We start from the raw sequence: 20,042 nt of genomic DNA, 5'->3' as shown, positions 1-20,042 counted from the left end.
AAAAAAAAATGTTGGAAGGGACATAATTGACTGTGACACTCAAGATGGCTACCAGGTAAGCAGTTCTTAGTTTTTCTCTCCAGATAAAGTTGAAATTTTGGTTGTCATAGTACCTACCTAGACAAATTTTTAGTTCTCATAACCGATACACGAGTTTGTAAATGCATATATTTAATGTAATATCATGTTGCCGTAATGATAATTTTTGATAATGATAATTTAAAAAATGTAAATAATTCTAAAGGAAATATTTTTTAAATCCTCTAAAAATAATGGTAATAGTAAGTTCAGACCTTGATCTTATATGTGCAAAAAAATGGCTTCAAGGGCTTTTAAAAAAATCTGATGCTGGGATATATGGGGTGTGTAATTGTATGTAAGGTTGCATACATGTATGATTATGTAGGTATATGCAGTGTTTTTTAAATGTAGGAGTATATTCAGGTATGATATATACAAAGGTATATAACATTTGTATACACTATCAAAGTCATTTATATCAATATCTCTTTTCTCCTATGTTTAAATATTCATGTATTTACGCAGTCGATCATACACTTTTTTATATTATATATTTTCTATTTAATGTGTATGTGTATGTGTATGTGTATGTGTATGTGTATGTGTATGTGTATGTGTATGTGTATGTGTATGTGTATGTGTATGTGTATGTGTATGTATGTATATGCATATATGGATGGATGTGTATGTGGATATATGTATATATATTTATTTATTTTTTATTTCATTTATTTATTTTTTCTGACACTTATAATTGAACAGGTTGTGTTTGTTAATGTTTCCCTGTTTATGAAAAGCCAAATAATAATAAAAAATATCTGATGCTGGACACCTTCTAAGTCTGGATATCATGAGAACCACCCATACGCGATGGTGCGTGGGATGCAATTTTTGTTATTTTTCAAACCTGGCTGGGCTATTGTATGCGTAGGTCATGCATGCGCATACAGGGCCACAAGAGTATGTGGGCCACAAGAGGAAGGCTATTGTAAATTGTTGCAATGCGCATGCGTCAACTGTCAGCGCATGTGTATGAGTCAAATATGCTTTGAAAGGCTTTGCGGTCGACTGTGTAGTAGATTATATCCAGGGCTTTAGGGTGAGTAAATTAACAGCAGGTTTTTTTTGGTAAACTATCTATGAAGTAACACTCTGAAAAAAACTTTTTAATTCATGGTTTAAAGCGTCATGAAACCTCACTGTTTCAGCTCCAGTCTACCTCACTATCATTTTGAAAAATGCTACTTAAATGGGCGTGGACGCTGTGAGAAGAATGGCGATGAGTGGGCGGGGCAACTGATATAAGCTAAGATTTACTAAGATTAGCAGTATTACGGAAATAATGAAACTGAATGTAATATTTTACACATTTACTTCAGAACCATATCCATGTGCGATTATCCTGAGCCCTGACCGGCTGACCTGGCCGCACGGAGCACATGCACGCGCGCACACACAAAAGCGAAACCTCTCCGCATTGGATAAGAACACGCTATCTTATAAATAATAATGAGACACTGACGGTCAGTACTACAGTATACAATATGGAGTTTAAATCCGGAAGATAAAAATATCACAAAAAAGCTAAAAAAAATTAATAGTTTTCTCATCTAATGTTAAAATTAACAGATACTAACATTGTCTTCTATGATGTGCAACACGACTAACTTTGTTAACATCTAAAAAAAAGTGTTGGTTAGTGTTTCATGACGCTTTAAACAACCCAGCATTTTGGGTTGAACCAACTTAGCATATGTCAATTTATAACCAAATGGTTGGGTTTGTCACTTTTGGACCCAACCATGGGATAACCTATATGGTGTTATTTTTCTGTGAAACACAAAGAATAGATTGCACATAGCTATTGCACGAAGTCACAGTTTGTCAAGCACCAATAAAGACAAAAAGAGCATCAAAGCACCCAATCAAAATGATCCATATGAATCCTATGCCATATTTATATTTTAAAACGTTTTTATAGTTTTGTGTAAAGCAGAACAAAACTGAAATACTCAATTGCGTCTAGTACACATTCACATTCAAATTCATAAATTACATAATGCACTTTATGAAATTGGGTGAGTGTGAGGACTGGAAAGCTTTGGTACTTTAATTTTTGATCTGTTCAGCACACATGTTCTTTGACTTTATTTATGTTCACATTGAATCATTTAGCAAATGCTTTTATCCAAATGAGAGAGACATAAAAACCAACAAAAAATAAGTATATAAAGCTATGTTTTCGATTGAATGGAAATCAAAATCTGATAAACAACATGAGGGTGAGTAAACATGACTGAATGTTCATGTTTGAGTATACGATCCCTTTAATGTGCAACTGCATGCATCCAATATGCACTTCTGCAGGAGTGTTACATAATCACAGGCATCTGCTGTGTTTCTCATCATAAATGAGACGATTCACATAAACATGCACAAACAAAAACATAAGCGTCATGAGGAGAGAATTAATATTCCAAAAATGTGAATACATTTACACAGTGAAGCCAGTTAAAGAAGATGTCACTTAAACAGTACAACCAAATGGCCAGAACAATGGCTTGTGGGTAAGCATGATTTATCATGAAGCATAAACCATCACATGCTTGAATGCATGCATCTACTTTGTTCAGCTTCACTCACCATGCAATTTCAAGAAACCCTGAATCTAATCTATAAAATGGTAAAATGTGGAGGTCATTGCAAAAACTAAAGAAACCCAGCAGGACTAAATGACAAAAATACATTTGACCAATATGAGTCTTCTGTATGCATATCATCACTCTCTGGGTAAATGTGTGATGGTTGAGATTTGTAACATTTGATAGCGATGGGGAGTTGTGGGTTTTTGTGTGTCAGTAGTGAGGGTAAGTTTCCTCCCTGGGCTTGGGTTTCATTGGAAATTCATGCTCAGTTTGATGTTTTGCAGTGTTTGGTTAATGGCAGAAGGAACACCATTCATCTTAAACCATTAATAATATTTTGGTAACCCTTTACCTTAAGTTTTTGTTGCTTTTGTTAAATGTTTTGTATGCTCCCATCAACACACACTTCATTAAAACATCAAAGTCTCATCTAGTGTCTGCACTCTCAGATAAAAGGTACAAAAGTTGTCCCTGGGGCGATACCCTTTGAAAAAAATACATCTTAAATATTCCTTCAAAAACTGTCCCCCAGTCATTGCAGATGTGTGTTACTTTGACAGACTTACGTAGTAAATACTCCGCTGCGTCCTGTTCATAATCTGCATCTTCTGGAAAGTGGTCAATCTTCTTACATACGCCTCGAAACGTTCCTGCAGCCATGAAGAACAGATAAAGAGTCTGTTAGTCTCCATTTCTCTGTGTTGTGTTAGACATCGGCGTGTATAAATGTGCACACCACAGGAATCCATTTTTTAGTGTAAGCGCAAACAGTAAACATGTCTTAATGTGTTTACTTAACTGTGTTCTCTTATGCATTTATCAGGTCAATGAGCACAGCCCTGGTAAGCTGCTTGTATGTGTGTGTGTGTGTGTATATGTGCACGTATGCATGCCGTCTTGTGCATTCCCTGACAACCCCTGTTCACTCGGCTGTGCGCTCAAGATGACAAATGAACAAAAATAACACTTCTGGCCTCAGGCGTAACATGTGACCGGCTAATGAAGAGGTTTATCGTACCAAATACATGCGCCCTATGTGGGGGAAACCGTTGTGGCACATGCTGTCACATTCTTAACAAGAATAAAAAAGGCTACACGGCCCAAACACTCTTTTTGTGATTTTATGTATTATTTCGAGGAATTCTGATGCATCATCTACTCTTTATCTAATATATCAATGTTAAACAGTGCAGAGCGAATAAACACACACGCTACAGGAATCCATTTACCAAGCCCCAAAGAGATCTGAACTGTTAGACACAGACAACTCTTTTTAAAGGGACAGTTCACCCAAAAATAAAAATTCTGTAATAATTTGCTCACTCTCATGTCTCCGGCATGCATTTATATTTTTTGTTCAAAACATGTAAGGAGATCATTTAATAAATATCTGTTTGGGTGAATTCAAGACAGTCATACTGGAATCTATGGTTTTGTGAGATCTCTTCCCTTAAAATGACAACAATTAGAGAGATAACAAAGTATTAAAGACTGGTGGGGACCACATGAAGTATTTAAAGCTGAAATAAATGCGATTTCTATCCAGACACATACTGTATATAAAACATACTGAGGTTGGTCATCGAATATGAAGGAACCATACTGACCCACATCACAACATGTGTCATTTTATGCATGTGCGTATTTGTATGAAGAGAGAAAAGTCGCCTCTCTGGTGCACAGTGACGAGACTGAATGATTCAGAATGAATCAAGGCACCTAGGCTTTTTCAGAAATCCCCTCTGGTTTGCCATACACCCCTCCACCACCATCGCTGCCTGTGTTTGTCAACGGGTGACCTGACAGACTGCCCATTTACAGCTATTCAACTCTATTCACTCTCACAAACACAAACTATCTGTGTGCTCATAACACAGACAGGATGACCAAAAATGGGTGGGGCGGTTTGTCACGGTGACTCTTTCTGACTGCTATGATGTATTTATGCTTTGAGTCTTCAGATTTGATTTGAATTTTGATGAGGTTTAAAATTGTTATATAAAATGCCTCACTGATTGATGACTTTACTTGAAGGTTATAACATACAATGATAACAGATTATGAAGTGTACCATTGGGTTTTTAGAGGATTTTATGAACACACAGTAAGAGATTACTGCATCTTAAATATGACACATTTGCAGGAAGGGGTGGGTGGTATGAACAAAGTTACAGTATGAGTAATTTTATATAGCATTAACAGTATTACATATATTATACAGAATTACATTTTATGTAACGTAAAATCTTTTACTAAAAATAAGCAATAAACTTTGTTTAAAGATCATCTAAATAATTAAGTAATGTTCAGTTTAAAGGGAAATAAAGTAATTTGTATATTGTCTTTTCAATTAAAGTATGGAACAACAAATTAAACAATAACATTAAAGTCCCTGTCAGTCAGGGGGAGTATATTTAACTTTAAAAACAAGACACTCATATTAACACACAAACTGTCTAAAAAAAATCACCTATACACTTATTTTACGTATAAAATGTATATTTTCCCCTAAAATATAATGGTATCACTTTACATTAATCTTTGTTCATTTTAGTTAATGCCAAAACAATTGTTAATGTTAAATCATTGTGTGGAATGACACTCTAAAAATGGCTGGGTTATTTTTGACCCATAATGGGTAAATATTGGACAGAACACGCGCTGTGTTAAAATTGACCTAATGCTGGGTTATTTTACCCCAACTGCTGGGTTATTATACCCCATGGTTGCATAACAACAACCCTAATTGGGTAATGTTTAACCCAGCACGTGTTCTGTCCAATATTTACCCATTATGGTTCAACATTAACCTAGCCATTTTCAGAGTGTATGTATCGTCAAGATTTTGTTTATTTAAAACATGAACTTGTCATGATTCTGCCAGTCGGTTATAGTTAGTTCATGGTCATGTGGCAGGATCGTGGCAGTACCCATGTTTTGTGTGACAGCACATGGCCTTTTGTTTGGGTAGTGTGCTGCCGTGTCTTGTCTCTGTCGCCGCCCCTTGTCTCCTCGTTTAATATTCATTATTGGTTAACTCCCCACACCTGAGCTTCCCTTGTTATCTTGTTTAGATGTCTCTATTTAAGGCCCCAGTGTGTCTTGTCCTGTGCTGAATCGTTTTGTATTGTTCTGTGTTTTGAAACCTTGCTCTTGTGACCTATTGTCAGCAAGTCAAGTCAAGTCAAGTCAAGTCAAGTCAAGTCAAGTCAAGTCAAGTCAAGTCAAGCTAAGTCTAGTCTTGTGTGGTGTTTTCTGTCTTGTCTAGTTGTTGTTAGAGTTTGTCTGTTGCCCCCTCGTGGGCTTTTTGGTTAATAAACCCCCTTGAGTTCAACATTACCTGCACTTGGGTCCCGTCTCTCTGTAAACCATGACAGAACTAAGGTAGAAATATTGTTCATTGTTAGTAGGTTAATGCACATTAACTAATGTTAAAGCAACACTAAAGAGTTATTGCTCTTTGCTCCCCCTACAGGTTAGAAGCGTAATTGTTCATTAGCACTGTCGTAAATACTGCAGCATACCTGGCTCTGATTGGATTGTAGGTCTGCCGTAAAGCAAGTTTTTGTAGTTTTCACTCGAACTACAGGACCACTACCCGACGGTTGGAAACTTCTTTAGTGCGGTTTTGGCCGATAGAGCGCTGCAAAGAGAATGTGAAAGTGCCATTCACCCTGTTTTGAGTGGATGAACCACTGAGACTTTTTTGGAAACGTTATTTTAAGGTAAAAAAAACTCTTTGGTGTTGCTTTAACAAATACAAACGTTATGTAAAGTTACGCATATTTTTCTCATTACTGTAGCTTCCTCGGTGTGTAATGCAATGTATTTCTAAAGTGTAATTGTAAGTATAAATCATGTATGTTCATGTTGTGTTCAGATATTGTAATTGTAGTACAGTAATGAAAATCACATTGTGTTGAATTATTATGATAATGATCATTTGGAGGGAGAAGAATAGACCTATTGCGAGTAGACGTCACTGTTCCGCAATGTGGTTGCAAAAAATCAGTGGAAAAGAATTAAACAGGAGCGAAATGGGCAAGATAACCAACTACAAAATGTCTTGTTTTGCTGTTAGGTATCAGAATAGGAATGCCAAAAAAGATGGCCTTCATTTTTATAGAATACCATCGTCAAAGACACCATTTGAAGATTAACGTAGGCGTTTATGGTTGCAAGGCCTTAAACGGAAAGACTGGAGTGATGAAATCATCTTGAAAATCTTGTAATATTAGAATAAAAAATAAAGATATCTGGGGTGCTGTCGAAGTCTGTTCCGTCTATATGTTTTTTATAGCGTTTTTATCACGTTACGTTTATAATTTATTTAGAAAGATTAAAGATGTGAATAGGTTCTTCTTAAAAAGCAATAATAGCATGTATTCTATAATACTGTTTATTAAATATTTCATAATTTTCCCATTCTTAAAAATATAAGGAAGAAATAATAGAAGACAGGAAAATTATGAAATTATTTACAAAATATGTCATCTCAAACACGCAACGCAATAGGTCTACAAAAATCATTTTAAATTAACTAAAATAATTTGCCAATGCAAAAACCCATCTGGTTTTTGTCTGGACTATACACTAAGTGAAAATAGTGTCACTTCTTGGCAAATGGTATTTACACTAGCTCCGCCCACCACTACTTTACTACTAAAGTTGAAAAAAGACATGCTGAAATCAATTGCTTTAGTGGCTGTGGCACAGTAGAGCGTACGACTTGTGCAACTGCATGGCTTTTGATTTGATGTTGCTGGTTCTATAACATATCACATCAAAAATGTATTTATTTAAAAGAAATTAAGAAAATGTTTTAAAAGAGAAAATAATATGCCTAATGAATATTTTTTAAGAATTAAAGTATTTACTGTGTAGGGTTAGGGGTTGAGGTAGGGAGGGCTTTAATTTACCTTATAATGTATGACTTATAATTTTTTTTTTAAATATATTAATTTATACTTTGTGTGTAATTATTGGATCCTGCTAATCGAGTGGTGTAGTGGTGCCTGAAGAAGTGGGTATACTACGTGGGATATACTATATATTTTATAAAAGTAGATCTATTTGCACCTCAATATTTTTGTAGATTAACAAAGTGGTGTAGTGCAGACAGAGTATACCCACTTCTTTATTAGATGGCATGGGGTATACCCTGCACTACACCACTTTTATAATCTACAAAAATATTGAGGTGCAAATAGTAATGTAGATAGCATCGAACTGTAAAAAATTATTCAAAAATAAAACGTAAAAATGTGAGGCAACCTGATGCAGTAAGTTTTTTTTTAGTTGTCTTAACGACAATTGTAAAATTGTTCAAGCAATGCTGATTTTTACAACAGAGACAACAACAGCATAAAGAAAGCAAACACCAAAACAGTAATCTTTTAAAAACAATATTAACCAAGGAAATGTATAGTGATGTTTAAACTAATTTTAGTCAGTATGCGCAAAATAATAAATGTACTACTTCTAATAAAAACATATTTGTTACTTTAAATCCTTTGTTGGAAAAACATTTTAAAATCTGATTCTTAATTACTATTGCAAATTAAATTATTTTATGTATTAACAAATAGAATATCGCAGAATACAATATTTTTATTTAGTGTACAAAGTATCTAACACTATTTGCACTTAAAGGAACAGTATATATGATTGTGGCCAAAACTGATATTGCAATCACAAAACTTGTGGCTAAAACTGGTACTGCAATCACACAACTTGTGGCCAATACACAACATGACAACATAAACATCAGTTAAGGGCTGCAACTCCACTTTTTAAATGACAATATCCTGGCCAGACCACTGTTGTCAGTGATATAAGTATTTGAAATGAAAATGATTTCTTAATGTCTAGTGACATATCAGGGCCATTTTATGATTAATTGATATAAATGTCTTACATACTGTTCCTTTAAGGGTAAATAGCGCTGCCTTTTTTCATTTTGTGTTGTGGTATTTTCATGTTTCTTGGCTTTTGGAATATCAACTGATGGCTCATCTAATACAATATTTCAATAAATCACCTGTCCACACCTATCTGTTTACCATAGAGTGAAGTACAGCCAGGCCTCTCCATCTTCCAATCCGCCACGATGGATTACACCAGCGCTAAAAGCATCATAAGGCCCAGCAGATGCTTTCACCTGCAATCATTTAAATTTAGGGCTCTCTGTCTCCATTTACATAACATAAACCTGCACAACGACTGTGTGTTTGTCACAACTTTAGTTGCACAACTGTCACAGAGCTTCACGCGGGAAGGGGAAATGCATTTACGGGGAAGTATTTCATTAGCTTTTATATCCGTGTTTACTATCATTACAAACAGGCCCCGAATAAATAAACCCAACACTGATGCTATTAGCTCAAAGGGTTCCCTGAAAAATGCCTGCGAGGAATACTTTGTATTGGAATTGAAAGTCCTAATTTGGTTTCTATGCTGACCAATGATAAAATAATCTGATTAGGAAATGGGAACATCGTCGGAGCAGTCAAACAAAAAGTGATGTCTATATAAAAGCGAGACCATTTCTCTGTTGCCGCCAGTGGGTCAAAAGATCTGTCTTCGTAGCTGCTTTGTGGTCTCATTGACCCGTTTTTCCTGGAAACGTTCTTGAAACAATTACTGTTTCACACTTTTAAGTAATGAAGTGCTTGGACTCACATATCAATAGACATTGAGAGAGTTTACAGTCGATGTTGAGGTAAATCCACCAGAGATGTGTTTTCAATTAAACGCTACCTTTGTGTGGATTAGAAAACAACTCATCTGGTTGTGTTGATTCGGGCCTCTGGGTCTCCACATTGAAGAGAAGTTGAATAGAGCTGTGAGCAGCGGGCCCTACAGGCCATGGGTCTGTGAATGCACTGACACACCTCCAGTTTAAATAATTCAACAGAGATGTCCTCAAAGGTGACAGCTTTGTTTGGAAGAGACCTGAAAGATTAAGAACTGATGGAGACATTTTCCACCCGCCCATGCCCTCCTTACAGATTGTGTAGAGCTCTTTCCACCATTCAATGCACGACCAACCAAGAGATAAAGCGATACTTTTATAAAAGGAAGAAGAAGAAGAAAGGGGATAAAAGAAGAGAATCTTCGGATGGCTTTTGTGTTTCTCTGAGCCTCAGCATCTTTACTCTTCTCTCCTGAGTCTCCCGTGTGGTCTGCAGTGGGTGGCTGTGGGCGCTATGCTGCTGTGGCTCTTCTGATAGCACACAGGCAGCCTGCATCGCTCTGATTGACACACGGTTAGTCACACTTCAGAGAAATACATGCTCAGCTTAATTTGCCTATGCATTCAGCCCCAGCTTAAAGGGAACTTACAGTCAGAGTGTAAAGACTTTATTTATGCTGAACGGTGCGGAGGAGCAGAAGTCAGCATTTCCATAACATTTACAGTTAAGCAAGATTTCACATCGCTTTTGAAGTATGATGGCCAAATCCACTGACATGGGGAAAGGAGGGAAATCTCAGGGGAAAAAAACATCATTTTATTTACATGAGAAGAAATAGTGTTTCTTTTATAAGACATTGCCTGCTCTGTTCCAGCTGCCTACCTAGACTGAGCTTATCAAAGCATCTTAGACTGTGTAAATGATCATGTTAAATAATTTGACAATGTGTAAGGTCATGTAAAGCCTTAAAGGGATAGTTCACCAAAAAATGAAAATGTCATTAATGACTCACCCTCATGTCATTCTAAACTCGTAAGATCTCTGTTCATCTTTGGAAACACAGTTTAAGATGTTTTAGATTTAGTCCGAGAGCTTGTTGACCCTTCATAGAAAATCTATGTATGGTATACTGTCAATTAGGGATGTCCCGATCAGGTTTTTTTGCCCTCGAGTCCGAGTCCGAGTCATTTGATTTTGAGTATCTGCCGATACCGAGTCCCGATCCGATACTTCTATAATACATAAAAAAAAGAATAAAGAGCGAAAAAACAGAACCAGGATGCTCCTTATGTCATGCCGCACGCATTGCTGTTTCTGTGTGGAGTCAAAAGAGTCTAACTCTGTGCCAGTGCATAACTACAGATGTGTTAAAAATAATGAATATATAGTATATATGTTCAGGGGTTAAATTGGGGTTTGTTTTGTGGGGAGGCTCTGTTGGGAGGGAGGGTTCGAGGGGTAACATGTTTAATCCTGATGACAGCAAAGCCACTGGTGTGTTTCAATGACATTTTGTATCTCTGATAGGATTTTATAACTTTCAGCTTTAAAGCTGTGCCACAGGTTGACCCAAACATTAAAACCTGAACTTTAAATAATGCAAATCTATGAGTCTGACACCCTATATGCATTTGGTGCACATTATGCACAATTGATCAAACTTTGAAGGAAGTTATAAGAATCAACCTCCTTGACTAATTCTAGGCATAAGATAGACTACCCAAAAAGACTCAATTAACAAGAAAAACAACATACTGATTCAGCAATATGTCTTATAAATTAGCCATAGAGATTCCCTAAGCTGGTCAGCAGTTAGTTAAACAATCACTATAGTTAGGTTGTAATTTATTTGTATAATCAAAATACATTATTTTATTAAACTATACAATCAGTTGTATCCAGTTATCTAGTTAACATTTTGTAATGAGATGAGTGACATGGCTATACATACTTTAATACTTTGTTTCTAGACTTCTATTAAGTTTTTTCGACATGGGCACCATTCTTACCTCTCTTTCTCTCTCTCTCGCTCATCTCTACAGTAATTTCAAATGATCCTGCGCGAATGCGCGTTCTTGAGGTTCTGAGTGAGACGCGGAACTGCGTCTGAGCACATGTTGACAATAACGATCAACGCGTCGTTTAAATGAGCGGTAAAAACGCGGTTTTGTCGTGGGTTCCTTGCACGCACGAGTGTGAAGCCTATGAATGAAAGCACGTCAATGGGCTTGTTCGACTTCATGCGGCGCCGCAACAATCGACAGCCGGGTGACGTCAAACTACCGCGAGAGTGATCTGCGAAATCATACGGAGGAGTTTGCTGCGGAACTTTGACGTCATGCAGCACCACAAGAACCAGCAGCCGGATGAAGTTGAACAAGCCTATTCTCTTCAGTTCACACGCACCAGCGCAGCGCGTACACTGGCGCGGAGCAGAGCGAGAATTTAATGGATTTTAAACCTTGCATATGTATCCGAGTCCTGATCGGGAGGTAACGTCCGATTCCGATCGAGTCTGAAACCACGTGATCGGGGCCGATTTCCGATCACGTGATCGGATCGGGACATCCCTACTGTCAATGAACAGAAAGGTAATAAAAACATCATCAAAGTAGTCCATGTGACATCAGTGGGTCAGTTAGAATGTGTTGAAGCATTGAAAATAGATTTTGGTTCAAAAATAACATAAAATATTCAGCATTGTCTTCTCTTCCGCATCTGCTGCGAATGCGTGTCCACAGTGACGCTGCTGACGTACGACGCTCTACATGTTATCCTCAGACATGTTTGCGAAGATTTTTTTTTTCAAACTTACAGCGTGCGTTTACCCTAAACGAAGATCGCCGCAAAATAAAGCTGATGACATCAGCAACGTCGTACGTCAGTAGCGTCACTGCAGTCTTGTGCACGCGGTTCACAACAATCCCGGAAGAGAAGACAATGCTGTATTAAGTCGTAATTTTTTTTCTTTTGGACCAAAATGTATTTTTAATGCTTCAACAAATTCTAACTGATCCACTGATGTCACATGGACTACTTTGATGGGGGTTTTATTACCTTTCTGGACATGGACAGTATACCGTACATAGATTTTCAATGGAGGGTCAGAAAGCTCTTGGACTAAATCTAAAACATCATAAACTGAGTTTCCAAAGATGAACAGAGATCTTACGGGTTGGGAACGACATGAGGGTGAGTCATTAATAACATTATTTCATTTTTGGGTGAACTATGCCTTTAAACTGTGTCATCTTCTGCAATGATTTATTGGGCAAAGGTTTAGCAAAGCCTGATTGGACCACACACACTGTAAAAAAATATTTGCTGCCTTAAATGTTTTTGTTGAATCAACTCAGATTTACAAGTCATTTCAACTTACTATTATTTATCTTGACTAGAGATAAGTGGTTATGAGTACAGATGAGTTGTTATAACTTATAAAATATAGTTGAAAGAAAGTCAACCTTATTTTATGAGTTGCAGCAACTCATCTCATAAAGATATAGAATAGTAAGTTAAAATGACTGGTAAATCTAAGTTGATTCAACAAAAAAAGATTAAGGCAGCAAAGATTATTTACAGTACAGAATTGTGCAGATTAACTTGATTTTACTCATAAAAACACACTGAGTTTTGGAAGCCTATTTAAAAGTATAGAAAATTATTTATTTTCAGAATTTTCTCACCCTCGTGCCATCCCATATTTATATGATTTCCCTTCCTCAGCTTAACACAAACAAGTAATAATAATATCAAATAAAAAATAGCTTTCAGGTGCGTGTGTGGAAGGAGGGAGACTTGGAGACACGATTAATACGATAAACATTAATTATAATAATCCAAACATACATACAGGCAGGCTGGCAGGCAGAGAAACACACAATTCAATTTCAATTTTGCAACATAAGCTGAAAATATTCATTGTTTTCTCAAACTTATTACTTCACTTCATAACACCTGTATTTACTCACTGGAGTCATTTGAATTACTGTAATGATGGATGGATGGATGTGCTCTTCGGAGCTTCAACATGTCGAGCTCCATGTAAGAAGATGACACTTTAATATAAAATGATTTGTTTGTGTTCGACCGAAAAAACGAAGTCGTATACATCTGGGATGGCATAAGGGTGACTTAATTGATTCCATTAATTTCCCATCAAAAGTAGATAGAATTCCAAATCATGCTTTATGTTGGCACAAAGTTGAAACGAATCTTGTACAACATTACTGCAGTACTGTAGTCACAATGAAGTTGTGCTCCAGAGACACTGTTGCTCCTTTTGCCATCTTTAATAATCTATGTGTGCTTGATTTTGCAGGTAGACTCTTGCATTAAAGCCCAGCTTTGATGAGAGAATGACTGGTCTAATGGTTTTGACACAGTGAGTCATCTACATTCATTAAGCGTGGTTTTAATGTTCCTCCACAGGGCACTGTTGTCTTTGCCAGTCCTCATCACAATAATAGTCCTACAGACGCGAGAGGATCGCTTACCAGCTCACTAATTCAACTAAACATAACAAGCCAAGTAATGCTTTACTTGAGTGCTGTGATAAGCCAAGACATCAAGCTTCCATGTTAAATCATGTTTCTAGAGAATGAGCTAATAAATGTGCAACATAGCCTGTCCAACGGTACCGAGACGGGGCTGAGAGGCTTCAAATTTTACAAGAGGCAATCTTCTCCCCCTCCCCTCCACTTTCTCTCTCACACACACACACACACACGCGCGCACACACACACACACGCACACACACACACACACACACACACACACACACACACCAGGCCCGCTGTTAGCTGCTTATTGCTGTTCTCTCAGCGGGGCCCAATAACTGTACTTGTTTGTTTAACTTCACTTCTTCTGCTTTGGTCTTTTTCCATTAAATGGAGTCTCTTCAAACGACAGCACACTTCAGAGGATGAGGAGAGGGGTTGTGTAGCAGCTGATGCAGGCAGCCGCTTCCTCTGGAAGTGCAGGGGCTCTTAAAAGCTTCCCGGGGGCTGAATAGTTTAAGCAATCCTGAAGGGTTTGGTTACAACAATCTTACAACATTTCAACTATTCCTTTTAGTGTAGTTTTAGTCAATTAAATATCATAAGATTTTAGTAGACTAAAAATCTACTATATTTATGACCCTGAACCACAGTCATAAGGGTAAATCTTTTAAAAATGCTGCATAAATTATCTAATAAAAGCTGAATAAATAAGCTAAGTTGTCATTGATGGTTTGTTAGCTTATAATGATATTTGGCCAAAAACGTTCTCAAAAAATTGTCCAAATGGATTCCTTAGCAACAAATTACTTATTATAGATACAAATTTGAGATATTTATGGAAGGACATTTACAAAATATCTTCATGGAACATGATCATTACTTAACATGTTAATGATTTTTAGTATAAAAAAATAATAATTTCGACCAGTACAATGTATGTATTGTCGGTTACTGCTATAAATGAAGAGTTTTGTTGCAAAACGAGATAACTAACGTTTTTTATTTTATTTTCAGAAAACTTTTTTGTTTGTTTGTGCATTCCAATTAATATCAATTCAACTGCAGTTGGTTTGTTTTGATTTAAACCTTCATAACTTAAAAAATACAGCTAAGTAGCACCATAAAACAAAATAATAACATGAAAACATAACAATAAACATGTTTTGACAAAAATGTATAAAACGGAGTTATCTCGTTTTGAAACAAAACTCTTCAAATATATCTACGTGACTTAAAGGGGGTCGCACACCGGCATCGCATCTCAGCACCGTGCAGTGCCGCGCCATTCTAAAAAACTCGATCACATTGCTTTCTATGAGTATATGCACATCGGCGCCGACAGGTGGTGCCTGTCTGCGCCACACAGCTACGACTCAGGAAGTTGCTAAAATCCCTGGCGCGACAGGGATTTTAGCAACTTCCTGAGTCGTAGCTGTGTGGCGCAGACACATGTTTATTGAGCGCCACTCACATATTTTAACAGTAAATAACATCATATTTGTCCCAAATCATTAACGATTAACATTGGCTGCTAACTTATATTTAGCATTTTGAAGTAAACGCTATCTCATAAAGCTCGCGCTATTTAATGTGCACTTCCGGTTTACAAATACCTCCGATTTTTTCCTAGACGCGACTCGACGCGACGTGACGCTGAGCTGTGCGGCCGGTGTGCGACCCCCCTTAAGACCAGGGTCACATTTTGTTATAACGAAGTAAACATGCTATACAAAAACAAGTGTTGTGATATTATGTGTTTATTAATATTCAAACTAGTCATGACCTTGTTTTTCTACAAAAGACCAGTATTTAGATTCTTGACCCCCTCTTTTTACTTCATTCATGCCAGATTGTTAATTTTTACTTGAAAAACGGACCCAAACCTGACCGCTGACTCACTGCATCAAGGCCACAGCGCTTTGACAGGGGAGTGACAGCGCTAAGCGTCATCTAAAAAGGGCCGTGTTCCCTATTTGTAATTCAATGAGTTCATTTTGTCTTTCACTTGTCAAAGGCAGAGCTCATGAATATTTGGGTTTGCTGCACCGCACATGAAGAAGATTTTTTAATTCAGAACTATATTTTTAATTCAGAACTATATCTTTGGTGAACATGGTATTCAGATTCAAATGTGTTTTGCAAGAATGTATGTCTCATGCTTGTAAGCTGAAGACTAGCAGTCTTAAAGACTGCAATGTATGCAGAGTTTAAAATATGGTAACTGAGAGCAGAGCTAAAAATGCATAGGCTGACATTTAAGGAATGAAGTCACAACACCTGTCAAACATAAAAACATGCTAAAAACAACTACATGGGAGGAGTTTCAACTTTTAGAGAACTGTATATTAGGTTGCATTCTGAAAAAGACTCTTTAGTTGCCTGGCCACCAACTCGGCCTTATTGTTGTATGCAATAAAGTCATCTTTTGGCAATGGAACCCTCTGCTGAAAATTATTTTTCATAATCACTAAAAAAATCCACAACATTTGGCGACGAGGATGGGATTGGAAAGGAGCATGGAGGTGGACGGCCACTGTGGGCTGAGTTTGGATGAGCGGCATACACAGGACCAGGTAAGCAGTTTTGCTTATTTACTGGTGTACTGTTGTGTTGCTCATCTGGGTTGGCTCATGGTGGACAGACTTTCACAATGCTCTTCCAACATAAGAACTAAGATTAATACAAGTTAAAAAGGGTTCCATTTCCAAGGATTTGGATGCATGGTGTGATATTTTTATGATAAAGAAGGGATTAAACAGCCTGAGCTCAAGGTGTAATCTGTGGTTTTGCTGAGTAAGCCTTGTTTTAGCATTAACCTGGAACAGATTGTTATATTGCTAAGGGGCAATAAAAAGTTAAATTGCTGAGGGGCAATGAAATATATAATCTGTGTTTATTTTTAAACATAAAAGGCCTTTGACGAAGGGCCTTTGACGAATAAAATGGACTGTAACAGATTATAAAAAATGCTTATTGCAAGAGGGCTTTGATAGATGTAATAAGCGGATACACTGTAAATGCATAATTGTATAAAAATGAAAGTGATTTGGTTTTGGAAGCTAATACATGTTTCACTTTGTTAGTTTAAGTAACTAAGTAGATGTTGATTTGACATCAATACAATATATCATTTACAGTGTATGGAAAAAAAATAGGCTAAAATTAAATAATCTGTGTTTATTATGTAAAAGGGCCTTGATGGATACAAATGAACTGTAACAGATTATAAAAATGCTTATTGCAAGAGGGCTTTGATAGATGTAATAAGCGGATACACTGTAAATTAATAATTTGTATAAAGAAAAAGTAACGTGGTTTTGGAAGCAAATCCATGTTTCAATTTGATAGGTTAAGTATTTAAGCATATGTTGATTTGACATCAATACTGCATTTTATTTACAGTGTATGAAAAAAAAAAAAAAGATATAATTAAATAATCTGTGTTTACTCTGTAAGAGGGCCTTGACGGATACAGGTAGACTGGAACAGACTATTAAAAATGCTTATGGAATAAGCGGATACACTGTAAAATAATGATAGCAAAAGGAAAAGTACTTTGGTTTTGCAAGCCATTCATGTTTTATTTTGTTGTTTTAAGGTAACAAACATATATGTTAATTTGACATTAATGCTGCATATTTTACAGTGTATGGATAAAAATGATATAAAAAATAAAACATAAATAAATAGAGCATGAAACAAAAGTGTTAAAAAGTGGACAGGGGTCTGCACGGGCAGAATTGATTTTTATGAAACAGCTCTTTATATATGTTTATATAATAGAGGTCTGAATGGATAAAATATTATTCTGTGGATACCGCCCTAATGCATGATAAAAAGTTTGTGTGAGTAAAAGTGGAAAGGATCCTCAACAGTGAAAAACAAGTGGTGTCATGTTTAAAGTGTGAATGACTGGGTGTATGTTATAAATAGAGTGAGTGCAGGCCTGACTGAGTGCTGTGGATGAAAGGAGCTAGCAGTGAAGTGAAATAATATAAGTAAAATAATAATAATAATATATTATTTATATAATAAAGTAATAAGAGATTATAGGTAAAACTATAAGTAAATGGTATATATAGGTTGAAAGGAGGTTTTTACATCTATATTTTAAATCTTAATCCAATGAAAAATCTTTGTGCTTAAGACTAAAGGAAAAAATAGTATTACTTGACAAATGAAACAAATTGAATTGAAAGAGAAACATTAATTAAGTAAGGAACTGCTTGAAAAACATTTGCAGTGTAGAAAAAGTAATATGGGAGAGAGGATGATAAGCTTGACGTTTATGTATAAAAGACTACTGTAATATTGCTAAAGTGTTTTTATTTGTTAATTGTCTAATGGAGCTAAAAAATGGCTAAATATGATAGAAAAGATTGAATGGAGAAGTAACAGGTGTAGTGAAAAGTCATAGTTGTTATTCTTGTGGAAATATCTATTGGGCAGAGATCTAATAAAGAATGTGTCTAAGAAATTGTCATGAAGAGAACATTTGATGTTGCAATGTGTAAAGAAATGGATATTGTAAATAAACCTATATTAAATCAAAAGAAAGATAAGAAGGATGGATTTGAAGAAAAAAGCATTGGCCTTATTAATGAATAAAGGAGATATATATGATAGAATGTTAAAGGAAGTTGATAATGGAACAAAATAAAGTGTAAATCTATATTTATCATGCATACTGTAGAAGGTTGATTTCCAATACTCAAGGGCACTGTGGAAATTCAAGGTAAAATGTAAATGAAATAATCAGTAGTTATGGAATAGGAAAATTAAACGGGTTTGGGAGTGAATCTTACAAATGAGGAAATATCCTAAATGAAAGAAATTTAAAGTATTATCAGAAAGAGTATAAGTGTGTAGAGTAAAAAGACAAGAGGCATTGTTTACACAAATATGTGAAAAAGAAGATGAGGTAGGAAGATATAAATAAAATAAGAAATAAAAATAAGAAAAACATTAAAAAGAATTAATGAAGCAAAATTGGAAGAGAGTAGAGTGGGAGAGTAAAGAGGAGGTGTCATCTGATGGAGAAATGTGGATATGGAAAAAAAGGATGGCTTAGGCCATTGGCCTCACAATTTCTTAGTTTAATAAAGGTATTAAGGACCTTGTGAGGCTGATCACTTACCCTCAGGCATTCATGGGGCTGGGAGAAGGACTAAGTTGTGGCAATGGAGAAATGAAAGAAATCCTCCAAACCTCTGACCTGTGGACTAACGTTACATGAGGAGGGACTATTTTTGAACACATCATAGCAGTGTGGCAGCCACTGCTTGGACTCTAAAGCACAGAGAGAAAACTGGGAGACACAGAGAATCCAGTTTTGTTCAGAGACAATAAAAAAGAGACTGAGGGAAATCCAGAAGGAGACCCAGGAATGACCACACTGTTTTGAAATGCAAAGTGAATAACAGTGATGACTCTTGTGTTCAGCTACTTTCAGCAATTCCTCCAAAAAACCAGACTCCTGTACCCATCATAAATGACTTTGCAGCATCACCATCTCAGAAAGAAAACAACTTGAACTGGGAGAGACAAAGAAAACATGCTGAGGACTACAAAAAACCTGGCCACGCCAAGAGAGACTTTCGCTATATCCATGTACCAGCTCTGTGAGTGAAGGGGGGAGGGTGACAGCAGCCTTTCAAAGTCCAGTTTATGGTCCAGTTGTAAGATTTGTTAAGAATATGATTCTCTGGACAAGTATTGCTAATTCAATGTATGTCTATAAACAATAAACAAAACCATGACCATATCTATTCTCATATCAAAATCACACTCCTGTTTACTGTTTACTTGTTAGGAAGATATGCATAATTTGAATTAAGCCATTGGAATTTGTGTTTTCCAGAAGGGTATAGGGAATATAGATATAAAGTAAGTAAGACATGATATTAAAGTGATATTAACTTAATCAGAGCAAATGTATAATAAATAGTGATGTACAACAAACAATGAATAAATTGGAAAATGTATTGAAGCACAAATTTTTAATGCAAAGTTATCAAAGTGGGAATTTCATTGTATTATAATATGATCATGAGAAAGATATTCAACTTAAAAAAGTGGTAAAAAAATATAATATAGGACAAGAAATTGACATACCATCACAGGAAGGTAAATAAGAAGTAGTTAAGAGTATGGTTGAAAATCAGTTAATAGAATAATGA

General features: G+C 36.1%; 1 protein-coding gene across 1 annotated transcript in view; it reads right to left on the bottom strand.

Annotated features, from left to right (window-relative positions):
- The window catches only part of cacng3b (calcium channel, voltage-dependent, gamma subunit 3b), a 46,599-nt gene that overhangs the window by 9,903 nt on the left and 16,654 nt on the right, over positions 1–20,042 (bottom strand). The window contains exon 2 of the mRNA XM_065255369.2: positions 3,233–3,316. Within this exon, the coding sequence (XP_065111441.1) occupies positions 3,233–3,316 (84 nt within the window). The remainder of the gene's footprint in view (positions 1–3,232; positions 3,317–20,042) is intronic.

Source organism: Paramisgurnus dabryanus, chromosome 3 (assembly GCF_030506205.2).
Source record: "Paramisgurnus dabryanus chromosome 3, PD_genome_1.1, whole genome shotgun sequence".
Classification (NCBI taxonomy): Eukaryota; Metazoa; Chordata; class Actinopteri; order Cypriniformes; family Cobitidae; genus Paramisgurnus; species Paramisgurnus dabryanus.
Note: the sequence above shows the minus strand (reverse complement) of the source record. Positions and strands in the feature narration are given on the sequence as shown.